Genomic DNA, 25,080 nt, shown 5'->3' with positions numbered 1-25,080 from the left:
TAAATAATTAATAAGAACAATAATGATAATAATAATAATAATAATAATAATAATAATAATAATAATAATAATCATCATCATCATCATCATCATCATCATGATCATCATCATCGTCGTCATCATTTAAAATATATAATTCTTCTCTTGTTACGTATATTTCGATTTTATTTTTATAATCAAACTTTTATACCCACGTACCTCACCCCCTATACATCTTGGTCCATATTTAATCTATTAAATTATTCAAATGGAAATATACATGCGATGAAATTTAATCCATGAATGTAAATGATTATATACGATTAATAACTAAATACTTTCGTGAAAAATGAGCATAAAGTACGATTTTATATGTTGCGAACGAGTTCTTTATTTATCCGAGAGATTATGTTAAATGAAATTTACGCTGTTATATTATTATTTTTATATTATTATAAATGACAACATATAAATATGAACAGTTGTAATTCTCTTACTCTATACACAAGTTCTTAAACAATTGAAACATTTAACAATATATTTTAAATTCTCGGAATTTTATCTTTAAACAGTATTATGAGCGAGGTAATAACTTCGTATTAGGATTAAACAAAAATTAAAATAATAAACACATTATAGTAAGCTTATTATTTAATAATGTACAAAACTTTATACTTTGATTATAATTCTTTTTACTCTTTTCCATATTTGTCTGTAAATATTTTCATTTGAGAGATAATACTGATTTGATTAACGAATGAATTTATTCTTAAATTTTTGCTATAATGTTTGAGTCGTTTAATTAGCAAAATTTAATTAACAAAATTTTCTTTACTTTCTCTCACACATATATATGTTTACAGTTATAGTATGTTTATTAGTTAAATTAGTAACTGAAATTAAAGAAAATTTCATGAAATATCTCCATAATTTATCTATTATAAATAAGAACAAATATTACGTTAAACGACAATACCACATGGTACCATGCCTTATCGCACACTTATAAGATATTAAATATCTTTACATATAAGATATATTCAATTATTTTGCAAATATAATTGACGTTTTTTCAGTCTATGAATACATACGCGTATATATATATATTACTGAAAAAAAAAATAATATATATATAATATTAAAGCATATTTTATTTGTACAAACAAAGTTATGCGATGTTTTTGTGTCTTAAAATCTCATTCATGGTGTGAAAATGATAATTAGCGTGTCAATGATTTTTTACATGTGTGCATAAATATATATAGAGAGAAAAAAAGAGAAGAGAAGGCAGATATATAAGTTTTCAATTTACTCCTAATAATTATTGCTATATTTCATGTATGTATATACATGTTACTGGAAAAGTGGGAAATTCGGCATTGTTAGCAATGTCTAGGCATTGCCCACAAGCGTTTTTAGGCAACGTAGGAAGAATTGTTACGGATTTATTGGGTAACAGAACGCAACACACACATACAAGCGAGTATGGAGCGGATTTTTGTGCGCGGGTTTTTGAGACTGTGCGTGCCGCTATACTATGCGCTATACTATACTATGTTGTGTGTGTGTGTCTGTGCCTGATAGGATAACAATTTTTCTGTTTTCTTCGTTGCCTAACAATGCTGTTCCCATTTTGCCGGTAATATATACATACAGTGAGTAAAAAAAATATTCGTACCGGTCAATTTAAAGAAAAACTTTGAAGAACTTTATTTATTACAAAAAAATGTTAACAAAAAATATATATACATATTCTTAGAAATCTCTAAAATTAATTTTATTAAAAAATAATGTTTTATTTATATTTGTTATGAAAGTATTAAGAAATTTTCAGAAATTAACAGAAAATATATGCATAATAAATATTCGTACAGTCCTTGATTTGTGACATTGTGCATAGGATAAATACAAGATCATCTTATATCAATATAATTAGGGTTAGTATATCTGGAGACGTTGTCAATACAGATAGTGTTCTAAATTCATAGAGAGTCAACAGTGATAACTGTAAAATGGAACGAAAAGGCAAGGAAACTGCTGAAGAAGAAAAAAATTATTATAAATTTACAAAATTATTTAAAAAACACTAAGTAAAAATTCAAAAATTATAAATAGACCACTGTCGACGATTCAAGGAATCATTGATAGATATAGAAACCGATAAACTTTACAAAATAATCCACGAAAGGGATGTAAACGCAAAATAAATAAGTACACTGGCCGATAGATAATTTGAAGAATAAGACAAAATCCAAAGATGAATGCAGTAAAAAATTTTTTGCATTTTTTAATAACATTATATATAGTTTTAGAGATTTCTAAGAATATATATACGTATTTTTTGTTAACATTTTTTTGTAATAAACGAAGTTCTTCAAAGTTTTTCTTCAAATTGACTGCTGTATGAATAATTTTTTCACTCACTGTATACATTTACATTAGTATGTCATACAACTAAACATTTAAACTTAAAAAGCTTTTGGATATTAAATAACACATATATTGGTTATTATATTATATAGGATCCATTTTTTGGTGTATCCAGTCAAAGAAATATATACCCTCTACTAATATAAGATTAATCGTGAGTAATATGTACAGTAATTGTAAATATCTGAAATAACTTTGTTTAACGAATGTATGGATATAATAATATACAGGGTTTTTCGAAAGAGATAGCTACTACTTCTCTCTGATTCTCACCATAAAATATTATTACCAAAAATGACAATTTACATAGATATTAATCTTTCCTTAATTTTTTTCTTGGACGTTAATTATAGACTATAATGTTGATCATTCTTAATTACAAGGGCTCTATCAGACCTTTAAAAGAACAAATTTTGTAAAACTCTACACAATTGTATGTGTTCATTAGTAGCATAATTTTTTCTATAATTTCATTTTCTTTTGAATTAAACTGTAAAACATTTAATTTTCCATCTAAAATGAACTGGTATATAAAAATGCATGTGAAACTTCTCCCTTCGTTTTCTTTGTGTGGTCCTAAGAAATTCCTATAACTGTGTAGAATTTAAACAAACATCAGTATTTTTAAGGTTTAATGTAACCATTGTCAAATAATATTATTATTTTAATACAATTGTATATAGATTATTATTTTTATGCAATTATAATAGGCATTAATGATTTAGGACATCAATATTTTAACTAAATAACTAAATGTATAGACCGCGAGTTTTCTTTATTTTTAATTATTTATTATTTAAAAAAGTCTCACGAAGAAAAGAAGAAAATAATAAAAACGAAGCTAATGAGACTAATGAAAATATTTATTGGAGAATCGGAGAAAAAGTGGATACAAAAAAGAAGAGTAAAGGTGTATCGTTGCATTCATATAATTATATGGATTGTAAAACGTAAAACTCTGAATCGCATAAAAAATAAATATGTAGACATTTCAAAGAATTGGCCTATTAACGGGAAAATAATTAATATAAAAAATGTTTTCAATACGATCGAGTGAAAAAATAAAAAGAAAACTTAAAGAATAACTGATACGATCGAAAAAAACAATACATACATATATACATATATATATATGTATATACATAAATTATAATAAACAATAAAAATGTATCTTGCATAAACGAGATAATATTATTCTATAAAATCTCAAATGCTCAATAATCTTTAAAAATGTTTCGAAATAAAATAAAAAGAAATTCGAAGCACATTTTGTCACGAAAAGTTTAAGAAGTTGCTGTATCATTTAAGATGTGTAATAAATAGTTAGATTGTAAAAGTTAGACTTTAAGGTAATATATGTATTATTATTATTATTATTATTATTATATGAAACATTTCACTTGAGAGACAAGAGGTGCGAGCAACGTTATTTTTTACAGAGAATTTACAACGGATGATAACCGTGGAGTTACATATACTCAACAACGACGACGACGACACAACCCTGATGCAACACAAAAAGAAAAGAATTTGAAAACTTAAAGAAAAACATTTGTATCGACAAATAGATACAAATAGTATCAAATTTGTAAAATATTCCTAGTCACGAACAAAAACGTTAATTGATCAATGAAAAATAATGACCGAAAAGTTTGACGATATCTTTTAATATTGACGAAGGAAAAGAAAAAACGATGACATAACTTGTTGAACGAAAACAATTGAAAAATTATCAGTTCATTACAAGATATCCAATTCTTTTCGCGTATCTTTTTTGGTAATAAGAAGAGAAAGTAAGAAAAGACTCGATATACAGGCAAGTGATTCACGAATCGTGATCAGTAGAGATTATTATGTTACTAGTAGTTCGATCGAAAATGTTTTTTATCAAAGATTGCATTGTTTCGAAAGAGTTTTAACGTGATTATAGCAACTTTTTTGTCAAGTGATTTTTTTTTCATGATTTTTCAAAGTCACATTAAATTTCTTGCAAATAAATCAATAATTTCTTTACGCCCACCAATTAGAGAATTTCAAGACAAATACGAGTAAGTACTATAACAAAATATATACTTCTTTTTTCTTTTCATCTGGGCTTCAACAAAAAATCGGTTCCGACCGAATCTTTTCTTGACCCAAATGAAAAATAAAGTAACATACATTATGTTATAGTATTTACCAAATTCGTCTTGAAATCCTTTAAGACTCGTTTCCTATACCTTCTCAATACCGGTATTTTTTATAAAGTTTTTACGCGGTCCACTTTTAAGTAAAAAAACATATATCATATTATTTAAAGTGTTAATTTTAATTTCTGATAAATGGGTTAATAAAAAAATAAAATTATTTATTTTTAAATAGACTGCATTAAAGTCAATAAATTAAACATTTCGATATTAATTGAAATAATTGTAATAATTTTAGTAGCAGAGTTTTTTTATTTAATTTTTTCTTAACAGCGGCATTTTTTCTACGGATCTCAATTTGGCAAACCCGGCTCTAACAAAAATTTTAAGTTTATTTGCAAAAAACAAAACTCCAAATGAACTTAAAAAATCATGAAAAACAAAGAATTGACAAAAAATTTGCTATAATCACATTAAAGCTTTATTCAAACCATGCTATACATGATTAAAGCATTTTCAATCGAATTTCTAATAACAGAACAATCTTTACTGATCACGATTCGTTGTTCGTCCTGTATATAATAATATTATAGCTATACTATATACATATAAACTATTTTATATTACTTTTTCAGAACAACGTCATAAAGTTCAGAGAAAGTATAGAAAATGATTATTATTCATTTTAATGCGTTAAAATAGCAATACTATCAAAGTTGCTGTATTCATATAGTATTGTAATTTACGTTGATAAAACCTACATTTCCTGTTGTTAAATTTATCTATAATAGTATTTATGGAAAAAAATACATTTAACATTAATATAATAACAATTGATAAACTTTAAAAAATAAGTATACACGATCGTAACCTTTTAGCTGCACCAAGTGCCATATATATAGTTAAATAGGTATAATAATAATTAATAATAATAATAATAATAATAATAATAATAATAATAATAATAATAATAATACGATTATAACAATCTCTACATATAAATAATAAATTGTGCCGAGAAGAAAGGACAAAAACCGTATTTTTTCGAATTTGCCTAATCGTAATCGATATTACTTTGGTAATCGTATCTCTTTCGTCATAAAACTGAAAAAATGCAAATATATAATAATAGACTTTTCTTAAGGAAAGAGAAGAAGAATGAGAAAGAAAACCGATTGAATCGTTATCGAAAAGAAAGATGCGACAATACAATAACAATAGGATTTATTTTTCCGCAAAATATAAACTTGATTATCTTCCTTGCTTTTTTATGTTAACACACGCACACACATATTTATATATTTTATCATATAACGAGTGTTGTACTTGAATACAAGACAAAATATTTCATTTGTTCTTGCTGAATAATAACTAAACAAAATATCTGGTCTAAATTATAATACAATAACATAAACGACATAAAATAAAATTTATTAATAAATAAAAAAGGGAAAAACTTGTCACAATTGTATATTATAAATGCTATTGTTTAAAAATATAATGCCATTGTCAATGTAAGATGAAGCGTCGATTTCTCTGCATGTAGCACCTTTATATAATTTACATATAATAATTTTAATATCAATTAAATATGTGTAATATTTTGAATGGGGTATTTAAAGGAAAAGAAAGGTGGGAATGACGACGAGGTAAAAGCAGGGGAAAGAGGAAGAGGAATCGATTATAAAGAAAGAAGTGGTAGTAGTCGAGCATTACCATTAGTCGGACCGTCGTTATCCACTGACGTTGCTCAACAGCAACCAGCAAGCTATTGCTTGGGATTAGAATTCTCAGAATTGGTGGTGGAAAATAGATCCATACAACCATTAACGAAAGATTATATGCTCGAGAAAAAGAGAGAGAGGAAGAGAATAACAAAATTTCTTAAAAAAATAAAGTACAATATTTTCTGCAATAGATGTCGTATAGTAATATTCGTGCCCTGTCCAGAACAAAAAGCGACAACAGAGGGACCAGAAGTCAGGACTTTTATTCAGTCGATTACTAGGATTTCGCATAGCGAAACGAGGGCAATTTTAGTCGAGTTTGATTCCCCAGGTAATACGAGACAACGGGACAGTATATATTTTTATTTTTAAACGCGGACGCGCACGAACACAAACACATAGATATCCATTATTGAAAAGATAATAGTCATTATTATTTTTATTATTATTATTATTGTACCATCGTCGCCGTAATTCGTTGTAATCGTTAAATGAGATAAATTTAAGAGACAAGAGAAAGGTCGAAAAGCAAGAAAAAGAAGATCTGAGAGAGTTCCTCTGACTAGCCGAAAATCGATCGACGGTGGCGGTGGTGGTAGTGGTGGTGGCGGCTCATCGACGTATCCGGGGTTAGCGACACCTGGAAAACGCGTGTGCATCGTGCAACTTTCCTTGAGATATTTCCCAGATTCGTGAGAATTCCTGAAGTTATCAGCAATTTTCTTCGGTAGTATTTAATTAATGTGTTAAGATACATAGATTCACGAGTAATATTGAATAAGTACTTTAAACGGATAATAAGTAAGAATACTTGTCATTATCATCGTTGTTGTCTTTATCATCGTCTTGTCGAACGGCCGACGAATACTCCTACACGATCAAACTTTAAAAGTAGTGAATTTTCGTCGCCGTGACATATTTTTCGTTATACTAAAACCGACGAATAGGAGAAGACTATATATGAGAGAAAAAAATAATACAGGTGTAAAGAAAGATAGATAGAAATTCATGAGCTAAAAATAGAAATATCGGAAAAACTTGTATTTATTTTAGTAGAAAGTAAATTTGAATAAGTTTGAAATGCGTCGAAGAATGACAGAAAGAAATAGGCCTCGTGTGGCCTCGACGTGAGTTAGAAACACGCGGATCCTACTAGGATCCTTTAAAAGAAAAAAGATAGAAGAACGAGAAAATCGGTCGGAAAAAATAACGAAGGTCCTTGGACTCCCTGGTTAGGGAGGAGGAGGTGGAGGAGGAGTAGAAGGAGGCGGAGGAGGTGGCGGAAAAGAAGGAGGGAAGGTTCCTCTCGACGTGGAATGACAATAAAGGGGTGCCGTACTAACGTCCGGCGTGTCCTCCTATTATGCACGCGCTGGATTTGAGTCTACGAAACACCCCGAAACTTTTATTCCCCATTGGTATGGCAGTTGGTACACTGACGGATATCGCTACGAGATTGCTGATCGCCGGTTACATACTCGCGGTCGTACTCGTGTGCGTTCACGCCAGTAGCAACTGGGACAAGGACGAAGATTTAGGTAAATAACACTATTTTTTATTTTCTTATTACGGTCACTTTAATTCTCTAACAATAAATTTAAAGAATGCCTTCAAACGTGTTATAAAAATTCTTTTACTTATGTAATATGATAAATCGTATATAACATCGTGTTATACCAAGTCACATAAGTTATAAAATTGTTTTATCATTATATTCTTCACTTTGAACGATGCAATTTTATTACTTATGAGACATATTACTGTATAGTCGATAACAATGAAGATATTTCAAATTAAATGGGACACCTGTATATCGTCCCTTTTACCAAATCTTTTTTTTATTATGTTATAAAAACACAAGTCACTATTTTCATCTCAAATGTTACATGAGCCCCTATTATATTAGAATTTATTGTATATTGTAATTATTTCAAACGATCGGTCGATGTTCAAAGTGTTGAAGAATATCAAAAGAACTGGCAAGTATAAACATATTATGACTGACCATAAAAGTGTTCTTCTACTTAATTCTATTAAATTGCTCCTTTTTTCTATTTAAAAACGTTATTTTTTTATTCAGTAAACGAGTAAAATTTGTTCTCATGCGTGTACCTTAACTATTCAATAAATATATAGTTCATTTTTTGATTTGATTCAATTTAATTTAATTTTTCTAGTTGCAACCTTCGAAGTGAGCGCCGTTCTTGGGCGTACCGCTAGCTTGCCTTGTGACATTGAACCGTCCACGCGAGAAGATCGCGTTTATATGGTGCTATGGTTCCGAGATTATGCAGTGAAGCCGATATACAGGTAGGTGCATAAATGGAAAATTGTAAAAAATCAATATATAAATTTATATTTGAAATTATTATTTATTTTTCTAGCTTTGATGTACGAGGGAGAGCTTTTAACAAAGCTCTTAATTGGTCAGATAGCAATGCGGTAGGGCCCAGAGCTTACTTTATGACAGGCACAAAACCAGCTGCTCTATCTTTAGAAGCTGTTCAGTTGGACGACGAAGGAATATACAGGTGTCGAGTAGATTTCAAAAAATCACCGACGAGAAACTTTCAAGTGAATTTAACAGTCATTGGTAAGGTGTAACTTTTTCTTTACCCCCATCCCATCTTCCTTTCTTTGTCTTTTTATTTACAAATATTCATATTAAATGAAAGAAAACACGTGTAATGATCGTGTATACACTTTTTTTGTGAAACAATGTTAAAGCATTTTCGTAAAAAGAAAATATGAAATAATTATTTATATGTATAAGGATGATAAAGTAGAATATTTTTCTTTACAGTTCCACCACATCAACTACTCATTTACGACAGTTCTGGAGTGGAAGTTGATAAAACTGCTGGTCCTTTCGAAGTTGGAATGGAATTTGGTCTCTCCTGTGAAGTAAGAGGAGGTACTACTGTTATTTTCTATCTTATATGAAATTATAATAATATATCTCTTTATAGACCAAATATAATCTATATTTTACAGGAAAACCAACTCCTGTTGTAAACTGGTTAGTAAATGAGAAGGAAATAGATGGAAGATTAGAAGAAATAGAACAAAATATCGTGGTTAGTAAATTGACTGTACCTCAATTACGAAGGGAGCATCGTAACACCGTGTACAAATGTCGAGCTGCCAATACAAATCTCATACCTCCTTTGGAAAAGAGTGTCCTTTTAGATATTTACTGTAAGTTTTTCAATATCTACAAATAATACTTAATCCATTCTTTCAACAAGTAGACCAAACTAATACGTTCATTTCCCTGCATATTGTACAGGGTATCTGAAGTTTTTTCGTATAACGCCAAAAATAAGACAAAAATGTTCTATACAAATAACACGAACTTTTTTAACAATCCAACGATAATTATATACTTTTTTCCTTCCCTTAGTAAAACCACTATCCGTAAAAATATTATCAAAACCATCAGTCCTAGAAACAAATAAGGATTATTCTATAGGCTGTGAAACTGCAGGATCACATCCCCGAGCACAAGTTACATGGTTAAAAGGAAACGTTCCCTTTCAAAACGCCAAGGTCAATATTTCATTATATATTAAAAATGTAGATAAATAATATGTAGAACTATATATATTATTTTTATAGTTATATTTATAATTATTTATTATTATTATATATATATATATATATAAATTTATTCAAATGTAAATTGAACAGGTATTAGATGATGGTAATTCTTCGGTAGTATTAAGTACGTTAATATTTAGTCCCATACCTGATGACAATTCTCAAATTCTCAAATGTCGAGGTGAAAATCCTGAATTGCTTGGTGCATATTTAGAAGATTTCTTCCAATTAAACGTTATCTGTAAGTTCATTTAAAAGAGTCTCATACATAGATTTTTTTAGACAATTAATATCAATGATAATGATTTACAGTTCCACCAAAAGTTCAACTACATCTGGGAAGTACATTAAAAGCAGAAAATATAAAAGAAGGCGATGACGTCTATTTCGAATGCAAAGTTCGAGCCAATCCTGAACATCATAAAATAACATGGAGATATAACGTAAAAAATGCAAATTTAATTGATTAACGAATATATTTGATAACGAATGTTTCCTTATTAGGGTGCGGTATTGACTCAAAATTATTCAGCTGGGATAATAATGAGTACACAAAGTCTCGTGCTTCAAAGTATAGGACGTGACAATGCGGGGAATTATACATGCCTTGCCAGTAACGATCGTGGAGAAACTACAAGCCCTGTTGTTCGTTTACGAATACAATGTGAGTGGACGAACATAATAATGAACATATAAAAGTTCTTTATTAATAATTAGTTTCGTATACGCGTAATATTTTCGGGCTCTTTACAGTCGCACCTGTTTGTAAAACAAGTCCAACAGTAATCGGAGCATCCTTAGAAGAATCAGTAAAGGTTCGATGCGAAGTTGACGCAGATCCTAATGAAGTAGATTTCATGTGGGAATTCAATAACAGCGGTGAAAATTTCGAAGTAGCTCCGGCAAAATTAGACAGTAACAATGGTACCACAAGCGAACTCATTTATACACCAGTTTCTGAAAGAGATTATGGAGCTTTAACGTGTTGGGGTAGAAATGCGATAGGAAAACAAGAAACACCATGCACGTATCACGTCATTCCTGCAGGTAATATTGATAATGATTTTATTCTAAAGATCGATTTAAATGAATATGATTATTGTTAATCATTGTTTTATAGCAAAGCCAAGTCCTTTAAACAATTGTACTATAAAAGCCTCATTGAATCAAAGTTCCGAGATATTAGAAGTCGAGTGTGTACCAGGATATAATGGTGGACTTCCTCAAGAATTTCGTTTAGAGGCTTATGAAGATGATTCTGATTACTTGCGTCTCAATGTGTCTAGTATATCCATAGACCTTCCAATTTTCCGAATAACAGTTGCAGATCTATTACCTGCGACGCACTTTTATTTAGTCGCGTATGCTGTCAATGCCAAGGGTCGAAGCGAAGTGTTTTTATTGGAAGGTATTACATTAAGAGATTCAGAAAAGCATACAGGTATATAAAAGTATACAGGAATAGAGAATAAATTTTTGCAGTTGTAAAATCTTCCTATCGGAAATAATGTATTCTCGGTGAAAATAAATTTATTTGACTGATAAATTATTTTTCAGATAGTGGAATTAATATGATTCCATTAATTATATTACTTATCGGATTTTTAATGGTTTTTCTAATGGCAGTACTTTTCGTAATGGTTATGGTGTATCGACGTCGAGGTAGTACATCACCTGCCCACATCGAACCGTACATGAAACAACCAATGATAACTCCCCCAGACTCGAGAAATAACTCGATGCTTGACGTTACTCATGGGGACCATACTTACTTCGTCGAATACACATTGAAACAAGTCACTGATTATGCACTTAATAAACAACCTGATATTATACAATCACCTCAAGGTAAAATCATTGTAAAAGACATTTAATTGTAAGATAATATATAAAAGATAAGTTTCTTTCTTTTTATACAGATCAAGAAAAAATTAAACGAGAGCCACAATTATTTTTACCAGTAAGACCAGACACATTATTTGCGCCATACGATATCCACAAACAAGGCCTTCAAACAAACAGATGTAATGTAAGTACAATAATATTAGCAAAATTGATAAAATTTAATAAAATTTGTTTCAATTAAGTTTACAACTTATACTGCACAGATATGAGGAGTTTGAAAGAATTAATCACTTTAAAAAGCTTCTTCGTTAGCTATTCAATTTAATTAGTATTGCCGATCGTTAATTACATTGAGCTTTGCAAATATTTTTATTATAGCTAAATCCATTTTCCACAAGACCGTGGGAACCGATCAGTTTTAAAACAGATCGCAACTTGATGAAAGAAATTATTATCGCAAATTCTATACCTGGTCCAGAAAGTTGCGTGTAAAATCTTTCGAATAGACGAGACAAACATATCAAGATGGCCAATTTCATAATCTACAAAATCATTCGAACACTTTGACGATGAAGAGTCACATGTCATCGAATCGCGAGAGAGATATCTTCTAATAAAATCAATTACCAAACGATTTGTGGATATTAACGTAATTAAAAGAGTACATCCAAATGACTAATCGCATAATTTAACTAAACGCTACACGTGATGTATTATTCCAAGTCTAATATATTTTGTGTCAAGTCTTGCAGTCTTTTATTATTTAAATATTATTCATTAATCTTTTGAATTTTTTTAAACATTATCTGTAATGTATAACGAATATCTTCTTAACTCTCATTTCAAAAAATTAATTTTATAAAATTCATAATAATAATATCTTTTATAAACATTTTTTGATAATACAATTTATACAATATGATTTTTATTATATTACAAGAAAAAGACAAAGTGACGTAATAATATTCAATTAAAAAGATGTAAAAGGTTGGTATCGTCATTAAAACAATATAATCTTTATATCGAGATTAAAATATACCAAAAAAATTATAAATAAAAAAAAAAAATAATAAAAAATTATACGATGAAACATACACATACAAAGAACAAGATAATAGATCTGAGAGTTTTTGAATGTTTTATAAAACGCATATGTGATAATATAAATTAGACTTGTCTCTGAAGGTATGCTGCGATGTTGACACCAATTTGGCATAAACATATCTATTCCATTATCAAATTCATTACGTTCAAAATATTGTACGTTTAGTATGAAATAATCTAAATAATGTTAAATAGAATCGATTATTGCCGCAAAGAAATCCTTTAAGAAAGCAGCCGCAGATAAAAAGCAACAACAAGGCGCCAATAAATAATGTTGCCAGAATAAATCTGCTACATAAACGCGAGTAAATGTATTCCATCCAGGTTTGAGATGACATTATCAATGATTGAGAAACCTTACGAAATAAGGATACTGGCAGTTTTCCTGTTCGATTGATTTCTTCGTTAAACGATTGACCTTCCATTTTATAACAAGTAATTTTTTCACACATGTTATATGCAACTGGTAAAATCTGTTGAGTATACAATAAATGGCACTTGATTCGTAAGTAGTATTAATATATTACTCTTGTATATAACATAATAATATTATATTATATTTATCATCGGTATGAATGAATGTAATTATCTTATAACATTTATATTAATATTAGCTCGAAGCATCGATCGAATACCCTTTTTCATTTTCTTTCTTTTCTTTTTATATTGAAATTAATCTCAAAGGTTATAAAAGAGTATAAATTAGAAATTATTTCAAATATTAATCCTTTTTTATTTTGGTTATATATGTATATTACAGATAAAAAACAAATCGTACTTGCGTATCCTTAAACTTATGTATTTGTCTTCGTACCAATTGTATTACTTTACATTTTTTATGTTGCAAATTCGTGATAAATTCATCGAAAGTATCATTTTCATATTGAAAAATTTCAGTTTCTAAACAATCATCGCACACGTTATCGTCGCACATCATTCACTCTGCTCTCGAATCTAATCTATTTCTGTAATTAAAAATAATATATTGGAGTGATACATTTCTATGAGTGATCTATCAAAAACGTAAATACATACTTTTTTATATTATAAATTAATTCCTACGCATGCGTGCAATTATTTAATAATGAAATAATATTGCCATAGTGCCATATGAAATTAAACGTTAAATAAATTCGTTGCGCGAGGGCCCTTTCGTGGTATAATATTTAGTTCTCACCTCTCTTAATATTACGACAAACTTAAAATAAAGACTGAAAATATTTTTTACATATTTTCACCAAAATTATATAACAACAAATTTGTAATATCAATCAATGAAAAACATTAGAATCACCTACATCTAAATATTTATATATACACAGGGTGTCCCAGTTTTTTTCCTGTCGAACGTTACCAACGTTTGAATAAAACATTTAAAAGCCTATGTTTATATGATATTTTTGTCTTATATTTGCATGTAGCACATGTTGATAATGTTCGGTGGGAAAAAACTGGGACACCTCGTATATATTAATGCCATGTAAATGTAAACCTCCTTTATATACATATATGTATGTGTATATATTATTTATTTTATTATTTTATTTAGTCATACATATATTATATACATATTCGTATGGCAATTATATCTAAAAAATTATTATTCTCGTATAAAAAAAACAATTCCACTTACTTAGCATTCGTATATCGCATTATGATGCAGATATCTTTGATAGATTTGTACGAATTGTCCTCTTTAATTTGCTCTAGGTTTTTTTTCTGGCGGTGGTTTCATATCTTTCTTTTCAACTTTCACTTCTTGTTTAATATCAGTAGCTGTAAAATAGTAAATAATATGCAACTATGAATTTTGTTTGCGTATTATTATTACTAGTCTCTGTAATTATTATTACTAGTCTCTGTTGCTTGATGAGCTGGTTTGGGTACAGGTAAAGGAAATTTGCGTGTAAGTTCTCCGAGTAACATGTCTACTCTTTGACGCTGAAACAAGGAACTTGGTTCTTCGCGTACTGGTGTTTCTTTCTTAGCAGTAATGGATTTTCCATTTTTAAAATCCCAATTATACCCTTTACTAGGATGGTAACGAGAACATGAACTAGCTTCTTCAAACGCAGATTGTAAATGATGAACTGTGGAAAGCTGTATCAACGTTATCACACTCTCTATATATTAAATAAAAGAATCTTTTTCTTCTTGAAAGGGAAAAATATATTCTTATATTTATCTACCAATGCTTACCAATTTCGAACTAACAATAGATGCCAAGTCTGGCGCTTGATAAACAACACCTGCGATTATATAATAATCAGTAAGCGGCGCAGCCAAAGTAGGGGAATGACGATGTTGTTTTCTAATTACATATAAAATAGGTTCTTGAACGTGTAAAAGAATATATTCCAAGCCTGTCATATTCCTAAAAAAATCATCGTCAATTATTTATTTCGTATTATTTACTTTGAAAGTGTTATTGTTATACATGCTATTTAACCCTCCATCGGCATCATGGGTCTTGCCATATTTAACTCAGTTGCATCCAAGCGCGCATATATCCGCGAGCCGTGACTGTCTGCTATCATCAAACGCGAAATAATCCGTGAGCATTTGAGCAGTAATACGGGTCAGTCGTCAGTTGAACGTCGTTGATGTTTGAACAAAGAAACTTAAAGTAGTGTCATGATGCAAATGGTTAACACGTTGACTGACGCGCGCATTTCACGTAATTTATCCATGGCGACTACATGAATTTTTTATTATGGGATGTATATTTTGTAACAATTTTTTTTACAGCAAATAATATAATTATGTTTAATGCATTATTTGTGGTGAGAGGAGGGTGTCACCAGTGACTTCCGAGGCACTGTAGAACATTTTTGTAATTATCAGTTGTTTCAAACTGTCCCAAAATGATATTAAATTAGAATTTTTAAAAATCTATATTTGATTTATTTGACCAAATGACTGCTTATAGTTCACTACTGCGAAAAACTAAAAAATGTTACTGGAAATTGGCAATAGAGCTTTTACTGATTACTTGTGTTGTAAATTAAATGATGTTATACAAACAAGTAACTCGAAAAATATTTTAATTCCCAATTTCAGGATAAAGTTAGCGATGTATTTAGTGAAATGTTCTAATGATGAAGATTGTATTTTATCAAGCAATTACGTACAAAAAAACGTCGTTACATGTCATGCATATTTTCCTTGTATAAAGAAAATAATTGTTGCATGTTCTGTATGTCATTATTTTCTTCACAAACCTTTATAAAAACAATGGTATTATTTAAAAATTTATCGATATCGATATTTACTCTAATTATGTATTTTTACTATTGGTCGCATCTCCGGTTACTGGTGACCTATACAGCGCTGTAGCGAAGTCTAGTTGAAGTCATCGGTGACTTACACCATACTTAACGTGTTAAATAAATATCTTTATCTTTAAATTAAAAATATAAATAACAATATAAACTATTAGACAATATTCTAGAAGCCCCAAATAAAATTGAAAAATCCTACCTCCATAGCGTTAATAAAATCCACCATGCCAACAAAGAACTAAATTGAATTATTTATCTAATTTCAAGGATATTCTTACGTTAATTGATCGGGATTTAGACGTTGCATTTTAACTATTTCATTATTACATGTCCTGTCATAAAAAGGATTACTTCTTTCAGAAAAATAATCCATTATATTACTTGGATTAAGTACAGGAATCCACGCACTGTCGTGCCAAGAAAATCCCAAAGGGTTTTCTGTAAAATAAATATTTATTCAAATGGGATTTATATTATTACATATTTTATATATTACACGGTCCTTTATATATATTTTATTCTAGCAAATAAAAAACTATCTTAATACAAAGTATCAAACAGTATAGATTTATAAATTATAACCTACAAAATTAGGACAATTTAAAGGAAACAATATATTAACGATAAAAAGAAAAATTCATATATTTATCAAAATATTAACCTGTTACTGCAGACCTTCCAGACATCATATTTAATAGTTCATCAAGAAATAATTTAATTACGTTTTAGTTTCAATCACTTCGATTATGATCATAATCACACGTGCAAATTGACTGAAACGCCGCCAACCTTCTTTCCAGTTGCTGCGGTATCTTTCATGCATGGGAAAAATCTTTAACGTTTGTTGTTCTTAGCGTTTAATTTTTTACACGGATCTACGTAAATATTAATTAAAATCAAATATTTTATTTCAACATATTAATCCTGCAAAAAGGTGCATATTTATGCATAATTAGATATGTTTTTTTTTTTAAATCATAATTGAAATATTTTTTTTTTGATAGTAATTTAAATTATAATATTTATGAGTAAATTTTAAAAATCATCTGATAATCAAACAAATTTGGTTTCAGTAATGTATACACGATTTTAACTTCAATTCAATATTTCATAAATGCATTAATGAATATAATAGAAATAATGTGAGATAATATTAAAAATAGTTAATAATAAAAATAATAATTGTAATCATTTTTTTGTAGATGGATTTACCTACCCTAATTGTATTTGATTTTGATCATACGATTGTTGACGACAATACCGATTTAATTGTTCGTAATTTATTACCAGATGATCAGTTAACCGACGAGGTACAAAACTTATACCTTCAAAATGGATGGACACTATATATGAACAAAATCTTTGAATTGCTTCATAAAAATTCAATTGGGTTAAAAGAAATAGAAGCAGCTATAATCGACATACCACCTTCTCCTGGATTTGATGCTCTTATAAAGGAATTACATATCCGAGGATATGAAATCATTATTATCAGTGATTCGAATTCATTATTAATAGATATATGGTTAAAAAGTAGACAATTAGACAATTTAATTAGTAAAGTATTTACCAACCCTGCACACGTTTCTGACGATGGTATGATCAAAATAAACATGTATCATGTTCAAGATTTTTGTAAACTAAGTATGATCAATTTATGTAAAGGTCATATATTAGAAAATTACATTAAGGAAAGATTAGAGGAAAAAATTCATTTTAAGAGAATCGCATACGTCGGAGATGGAAAAAACGATCTCTGTCCAGTATTACGTTTGTCTGAAAATGATTTAGCATTTCCTAGAATAGATTATCCACTTTTGAAAAAATTGAAAAAATATCAAACAAAGGACATTATACAAACCGTAAAAGCAACAATCATTCCTTGGTCTAATGGGCATGAAATCTTACGTTATTTAAACAATTAAATGCAAACATTCAAATATATTATAATTAAAACTTAAATCTTATATCATTAACTTTTAAATCCTTTTTGTCTTATAATCCTCTCATAGTAAATTATCAAGTTGGAATAAATTTAACTTATTTACTTATTTTAATTTCTAGCTTTATTTTATCATTATGTATTTCATTGTTGATGTATTTAAAATTTAAAAAATGCAAATTATGCATTAAATTAAAGTTAAAAGATATTATAAAATAAAGTTAAAATTAAACACACACAGAAGACCAAAAAAATTGATTTTTAAACCGTCCAACTTGTGACGTTTCTGATAGGCTATTTGTATCCACCAATAGGATAACGAGACTGATTGGACTGTAGTTGTACTTCTAGAGATGGCATATTATATGAAGAAAAGTAGAATCTTGGTTACTTGGTAGTTGTGCGAGAAGGAACTTAATCTTTAATCGAAATATTTTTTCAATCGTCCGTCATGGGTTTTGGCGATTATCCCGCTGAATATGATAGAGCAAAGCATGGTCCTTACGATCCAGCTCGTTACTATGGAAAACGTATATTTTATTTTTTATATTATCTATTCGTATATATATATATCTTATTAATCTTTAATGACATTTTTATAGCTGATACTCCTTTTGGTGACGTGAAACTAGGTGAACTTACAGCTTGGCTTCGTAGGAGAAATTTTCATCCTGTGGCTATGACATCAGCGGTTTCTCGCGGTAAATCTTTTTCCTTTTATTAGATAATCTCGATTGTTATTTTGATTATATAACTTGATGTTTATCATATAGATGCATATGTAATAAAAGTAAGGTTTCTTTCTTTACAGCATACTGGCGTTGGCAACATAAATATGTATTTCCTGAACGTGCTGGTATAGCTTCGTTTTTTCAAATGGCAGTAGGATTATCAGCACTTTTCTATGTCTTAAATTACCAGAGAATTAGTAAGTTAATGATACATGGCTTTTGAAGAAAATCAATTAATATGTACCATTTAATTTAACTTTGTTCCTTTTTTTCAGAACATCACAAAAATTACAAGTACCACTAAATTCTATCGATAATCTAATCGGTAGAATTATGTCAGATAGGAGTAGAGTAATTATATATTTATCTGCCTGCATAAGAAACTCTGAATCTAGAATGTATATTAAACAAAAATAAAATTTCTTTAAATATTTTCCATTAGTTTCAATGGTAATCTCTTATCAAATAATATAAGTACAATGTGAAGTTATGCAAGATATTTTAGTTTGTATTTGGGTTATGTAGTCAGAATGAAAGTGAGGTTGTAAAATATACAGGTCGTTCGTTTTATGAAACTAACCGTTATTTCTGATTGGTCGATGAACACGCGTTATGCGAAGGAAGGCCGATACGCATATGTTCAATGTCTGCCATTTCTGTCTCCCTCTACTGGCGTTATTTTGTAACAAAAATAAAAAATGATTCAGAGAGAGTAATCTATATCGTTTATAACTTCGTTGCAGTTAATAATGTGCAATGACGTGTCTTGCTGCTTGTAACTTGACAAATTTATTGATATCTGTGGAATTATTGTAATTATATTATAATTAACAAAATGTTAACTAAATTTGAAACAAAATCGGCTCGTGTTAAGGGTTTATCTTTTCATCCAAAACGTCCGTGGGTCCTTGCTAGGTAATTATTTCTTTTTATTAATCATGTATCTGGAGATAACTGTCAATTGTTTTAGATGTATTAAAATACACTTATGTATATTATATTGTAGTTTACACAATGGCGTTATACAATTATGGGATTATCGCATGTGTACTCTCTTAGACAAATTCGACGAACACGATGGTCCTGTAAGAGGAATATGTTTCCATAATCAACAACCTTTGTTTGTATCTGGTGGCGATGATTATAAAATCAAAGTATGGAATTATAAGCAACGTAGGTGTATTTTTACATTATTAGGCCATCTGGATTATATTAGGTCAACAGTGTTTCATCAAGAATATCCATGGATCCTGAGTGCTTCGGATGACCAGACCATACGTATCTGGAATTGGCAAAGCCGTACTTGTATTTGCGTTTTAACCGGTCATAATCACTATGTAATGTGTGCTCAATTTCATCCAACTGAAGATATTATTGTATCTGCCTCGTTGGATCAATCTGTTAGAGTTTGGGACATATCTGGGCTACGTAAAAAAAATGTAGCACCTGGGCCAGGTGGTTTAGAAGATCACTTGAAGAATCCTGGAGCTACGGATCTGTTTGGGCAAGCTGATGCCCAAGTCAAGCATGTTTTAGAAGGTCATGACAGAGGCGTTAACTGGGCTTGTTTCCATCCGAGGTTACCATTAATTGTTTCTGGAGCTGATGATCGTCAAATTAAGATGTGGCGTATGAATGATGCTAAGGCTTGGGAGGTAGATGCTTGTCGGGGACACTATAATAACGTTTCCTGCGTTCTATTTCATCCTAGACAAGACTTAATTTTATCTAATTCGGAAGATAAAAGCATAAGAGTATGGGATATGACTAAACGCACGTGCTTGCACACGTTTAGAAGAGAACATGAAAGATTTTGGGTACTTGCTGCACATCCTACTTTAAATTTGTTTGCAGCTGGTCATGACTCTGGTATGATAATCTTCAAATTGGAGAGGGAAAGACCGGCTTATGCATTTTATGGAAATCTACTTTATTATGTAAAGGAACGTTTCCTTCGTAAATTAGATTTTACTACTTCCAAAGATACTTCGGTGATGCAAATTCGTGGTGGAGGAAAGACGCCTCCGTACAGTATGTCGTTTAATCAAGCAGAAAATGCTGTTCTTGTATGTACAAGATCACCCTCAAATATTGAAAACAGTACTTATGATCTTTATGTGATACCGCGCGAAGGTGATTCCAGTACAGATGCTGATACCAAACGTGCTTCCGGTGTTACTGCCATTTGGGTTGCTAGGAATCGTTTTGCAGTTTTAGATAGAGCGTACTCAGTAGGGCAATATTTTAATTATTAATAATAACCTATCTCTTTTTTCCGAATCAAGCAACAATAAGCTTTTTTTTTCAGTTGGTCATAAAGAATTTAAAAAATGAAGTAACGAAGAAAGTACAGATCCCAAATTGCGATGAAATATTTTATGCTGGTACAGGTATGTTACTCCTAAGAGATGCAGATCAAGTCACACTTTTTGATGTCCAGCAAAAAAGAACTTTAGCCGAAGTAAAAATTGCCAAATGTAGATATGTGGTTTGGTCTAATGACATGTCTCATGTTGCTCTGTTGGCTAAGCACACCGTCAATATTTGCAATCGTAGATTAGAATCTCTCTGTTCTATTCCTGAAAATACAAGAGTCAAATCTGGAGCTTGGGATGATTCTGGAGTATTTATATATACTACTAGCAATCATATCAAATATGCAATTAATAATGGTGATCATGGTATCATTCGTACGTTGGATTTACCTATTTATGTAACTAGAATAAAAGGAAACCAAGTATATTGTCTTGACAGAGAATGTAGACCAAGAATCCTGCGTATAGATCCGACAGAATATAAATTCAAATTAGCTCTTATTAACAGAAAATACGAGGAAGTATTACACATGGTTCGTACGGCTAATCTTGTTGGTCAATCCATAATAGCATATTTGCAACAAAAAGGATATCCAGAAGTTGCATTACATTTTGTTAAAGATGAAAAAACAAGATTCGGGCTTGCCCTTGAATGTGGTAATATTGAAGTTGCTTTGGAGGCAGCAAGATCCTTAGATCAAAAATCATGTTGGGAAAGTTTAGCACAAGCTGCTTTAATGCAAGGCAATCATCAAGTTGTAGAAATGTGTTATCAAAGAACTAAGAATTTTGAAAAATTATCATTTCTTTACCTCATTACCGGGAATTTGGAAAAGTTGCGTAAAATGATAAAGATTGCAGAAATACGAAAAGATGTATCTGGACAATATCAAGGTAGCTTGCTACTTGGTGATATTTATGAACGGGCAAAAATATTGAGGGTATTGTGTTTTTTCTTTCTCTCTCTAGAATATCGTATATTCTATCGTAATATACTCATTATGTGTGTGGCTTATTTGTTTTTTTGTTTGTATCATAGAACTCAGGTCAAGCATCGTTAGCCTATGTGACGGAAAAAATTCATGGAATTTCAAACGAAGACGATGACATTCAGTATAGCTCTATGCAAGATGAACTTTCAGCGCTTGAAAAAGGAGCTGTATATCTTCATCCACCAGTACCTATTCAACAAGCCGAAAATAATTGGCCACTGTTGACTGTTTTGAAAGGCTTCTTCGAGAGCGCTATGATGTCTCGTGGAAAGAGTCAAGTGGCTGCAGCTTTGGCTCCAGAAGATGATACCGCAGTAGTTACGGATGGTTGGGGCAACGACGAAGAATTAGGAATTGACGACGAAGAAGGTATCGATGCAGCGGAACATATTGCGGATGGCGAAGACACTGCCGGTTGGGATGTTGAAGATGTAGATCTTCCTCCAGAACTCGAAAATTCAATGCCATTATCCGAAGATGGTTATTATGCTATTCCAACGAGAGGAGTGCCGCAAACGCAACACTGGGTCAATAATTCTCAACTAAGTGTAGATCATATACTAGCTGGATCTTTTGAAACAGCTTTCAGATTGTTGAATAGTCAAGTTGGCGTTGTTGAATTTGCGCCTTACCAATCTCTCTTTTTAAATACGTATGCTCGTGCCAGGACATCGTTTGCCTCTTTACCAAATATATTATCATTATATGGATATCCTCAAAGAAATTGGAAAGATGCTACGCTAAAAACTAATTTACCTGCAGTCGGATTACACCTTACAGATTTAGTTCAAAGACTTCAAATTTGTTATCAATTAACAACGGGAGGGAAATTTGCCGAAGCGATAGAAAAACTGCAAGCAATATTACTTAGCATTCCATTATTAGTAGTTGATACTAGACAAGATATCGCGGAAGCTCAACAATTAATTCAAATATGTCGAGAATATATTTTAGGTTTAAAAATGGAAACGGAAAGAAAAAATCTGCCGAAAAATACATTAGCCGAACAAAAACGAATTTGTGAAATGGCTGCGTATTTTACTCATTGTAATTTGCAACCAATTCATCAAATTTTAACTTTAAGAATAGCTGCTAATATATTTTTCAAGTTAAAGAATTACAAAACTGCTGGTTCTTTCGCCAGAAGATTGCTTGAACTTGGTCCCAAGCCTGAATTGGCGCAGCAAGTTCGCAAACTTTTACAGGTTCAATTTGTATTCATTATTGCATGGGTAAATGTATAAAACTTAGTAGGAAATTATTTTACATATATATTATTTTTTTTTCAGGCGTGCGATAAAAATCCGAGTGATGAACATCAATTGGCTTACGACGAACATAATCCATTCTCGTTATGTGCGTGCACATTTACGCCCATTTATAGAGGAAAACAAGAAGTAAAATGTCCACTTTGCGGAGCAAGCTATCAACCACAGTTTAAAGATTCATTATGCAGAATTTGCGAAGTTGCAGAGATCGGCAAAGAGTGCATCGGATTGAAAATACATATGTAATTATATCATATTATTTAGTATAAAACTAGTATAATAAGATTGCATTTCAGTATCTTCGGATATTTATTTATATATTACTGACTTCAATTTAATGCACTATGCGAAATATTGATCGTTTATAAGTATGTCTCCTTAAAACTTCATTTTTTCAACTTTTTCTAAATATTATTATGTATTGATGATCTACAAGAGCACATGTTAAAATAATTGATATCAACCATAATGTATTAACAAATGAAGAAATACATTTCAGTTACATTTATATTACGTATAAGTTCCTCTCGGAATATAAGTGCAATCGCATTGTAAAACGAAAAAAAATATATAGTTTTATAAATATATATTGCAGATATTAAATTTGGATATATTTCATATAACTCTATCATTGAATTATATTAGTGTTTCACATGTGTTGAAACTAATTTAAATTTACTCGAAAACACCTATTATTATATTTAAGTCGATTTTCATTTAGTCATTTATTACTAACCATCTAGAGACATTTAGCATGGATGATTGTATGCATCACGAAGCCTATATACAAGGAGGACGATCGCAGTGTATAAATGTGGCTACGATATACACAATGACAGGATGATTTCTATTGCCACTAGAGAGCGCGTCGATTCGCATGATCTGATTTTTCAAATATGAAAAAACCTACCTTAAACTTAGGAAAAAAATAGAATAATTGGTTATGATATCACAAAGTCAAAAAAAAATAACAATAGCATGAAAAAATGTCGATAAATCATCCTATATATCTGTAAAAAAATTGTGAAATGGAATCAATTTATCTTTAACTCAATTAGTGTAAAAATGAATAATACTGCATGTAAAATGTAATTGCCAGTTACCTTAGACAGTTAACCACAAAATCAACAATATAAAATAACCTGTTGAGCTGTAAGAAAATTAATCCTAATCCTTTAATTAATCTTTAATTAAATGAAGGCTTCGTGATTAAAACAAAAACATCAAAGAGAACTATTTGTTTCATTGTTTATTTATAAAATCGCACGTACTTAAATCTGAACTTATGAACACCACCGCCGCCCTCGTGGAGAATTATCGAACTCGGTATTTAGTCATTTTAAACAACACTAATTCGACGAAAACGCCTATCTCGATCGTCCTCCTTGTATATAGCTTCATTGTATGCATGATAGAAAGGACCACAATAGGATATGCTCGCTAAGAGTAAACGAATAGAATTGTCGAAAATAATGAAACAAATGAATGTCACGTGAATTGGATTTTGATTATTTTCAAATAACAATATAAAGTTAGAACGAGTGTAAACCTTAAAATGTATTTTGATACAAATTATGACGTAAATCCCTAGAAAGATTTCTATCGTATAATATTAAAATTTATCTTTACCTTATCTCATGATTTTGTATTTAATTTCTTTTTTCTTTTTTTTTTGTCAATTTATAAAATTAATTTCATTATACCGCTATTTGTTTATAATTGTTGCATCTAAGAAAAAAA

The 25,080-nt window shown here is 30.1% G+C and overlaps 5 protein-coding genes across 5 annotated transcripts; 4 read left to right on the top strand and 1 right to left on the bottom strand.

Annotated features, from left to right (window-relative positions):
* The first annotated feature begins 6,157 nt into the window (after window positions 1–6,157).
* On the top strand, window positions 6,158–12,454 carry LOC106787058 (nephrin-like). Its single transcript, XM_014749066.1, has 14 exons — window positions 6,158–7,800; window positions 8,440–8,572; window positions 8,647–8,855; window positions 9,066–9,176; window positions 9,257–9,460; window positions 9,666–9,811; window positions 9,953–10,103; window positions 10,175–10,305; window positions 10,367–10,526; window positions 10,616–10,909; window positions 10,983–11,303; window positions 11,420–11,710; window positions 11,782–11,891; window positions 12,086–12,454. The coding sequence occupies exons 1-14, from the start codon at window positions 7,626–7,628 to the stop codon at window positions 12,197–12,199; spliced, it is 2,550 nt and encodes an 849-aa protein (XP_014604552.1). The 5' UTR covers window positions 6,158–7,625; the 3' UTR covers window positions 12,200–12,454.
* A 1,076-nt stretch (window positions 12,455–13,530) lies between these two features.
* LOC106787061 (mediator of RNA polymerase II transcription subunit 6) lies at window positions 13,531–16,880 on the bottom strand. The gene is made up of 6 exons (XM_014749070.1): window positions 16,754–16,880; window positions 16,371–16,530; window positions 15,011–15,185; window positions 14,665–14,911; window positions 14,445–14,587; window positions 13,531–13,776 (listed from the first exon to the last, which is right to left on the bottom strand). The coding sequence occupies exons 1-5, from the start codon at window positions 16,779–16,781 to the stop codon at window positions 14,508–14,510; spliced, it is 690 nt and encodes a 229-aa protein (XP_014604556.1). The 5' UTR covers window positions 16,782–16,880; the 3' UTR covers window positions 13,531–13,776; window positions 14,445–14,507.
* On the top strand, window positions 16,876–18,121 carry LOC106787060 (probable phosphatase phospho2). The gene is made up of 2 exons (XM_014749069.1): window positions 16,876–17,026; window positions 17,295–18,121. Exon 2 carries the CDS (start codon window positions 17,295–17,297, stop codon window positions 18,015–18,017), a length of 723 nt encoding a protein of 240 aa, XP_014604555.1. The 5' UTR covers window positions 16,876–17,026; the 3' UTR covers window positions 18,018–18,121.
* Window positions 18,122–18,391: 270 nt separating this feature from the next.
* LOC106787063 (putative ATP synthase subunit f, mitochondrial) lies at window positions 18,392–19,198 on the top strand. Its single transcript, XM_014749071.1, has 4 exons — window positions 18,392–18,564; window positions 18,637–18,735; window positions 18,846–18,962; window positions 19,041–19,198. Exons 1-4 carry the CDS (start codon window positions 18,486–18,488, stop codon window positions 19,067–19,069), a joined length of 324 nt encoding a protein of 107 aa, XP_014604557.1. The 5' UTR covers window positions 18,392–18,485; the 3' UTR covers window positions 19,070–19,198.
* A 90-nt stretch (window positions 19,199–19,288) lies between these two features.
* On the top strand, window positions 19,289–23,848 carry LOC106787057 (coatomer subunit alpha). The gene is made up of 5 exons (XM_014749065.1): window positions 19,289–19,680; window positions 19,772–20,996; window positions 21,074–22,021; window positions 22,120–23,277; window positions 23,362–23,848. Exons 1-5 carry the CDS (start codon window positions 19,601–19,603, stop codon window positions 23,584–23,586), a joined length of 3,636 nt encoding a protein of 1,211 aa, XP_014604551.1. The 5' UTR covers window positions 19,289–19,600; the 3' UTR covers window positions 23,587–23,848.
* Window positions 23,849–25,080: the final 1,232 nt, after the last annotated feature.

This window comes from Polistes canadensis, unplaced genomic scaffold (genome assembly GCF_001313835.1).
Source record: "Polistes canadensis isolate GaletaPanama2010 unplaced genomic scaffold, ASM131383v1 scaffold_91, whole genome shotgun sequence".
In the NCBI taxonomy this organism is placed as follows: Eukaryota; Metazoa; Arthropoda; class Insecta; order Hymenoptera; family Vespidae; genus Polistes; species Polistes canadensis.
Note: the sequence above shows the minus strand (reverse complement) of the source record. Positions and strands in the feature narration are given on the sequence as shown.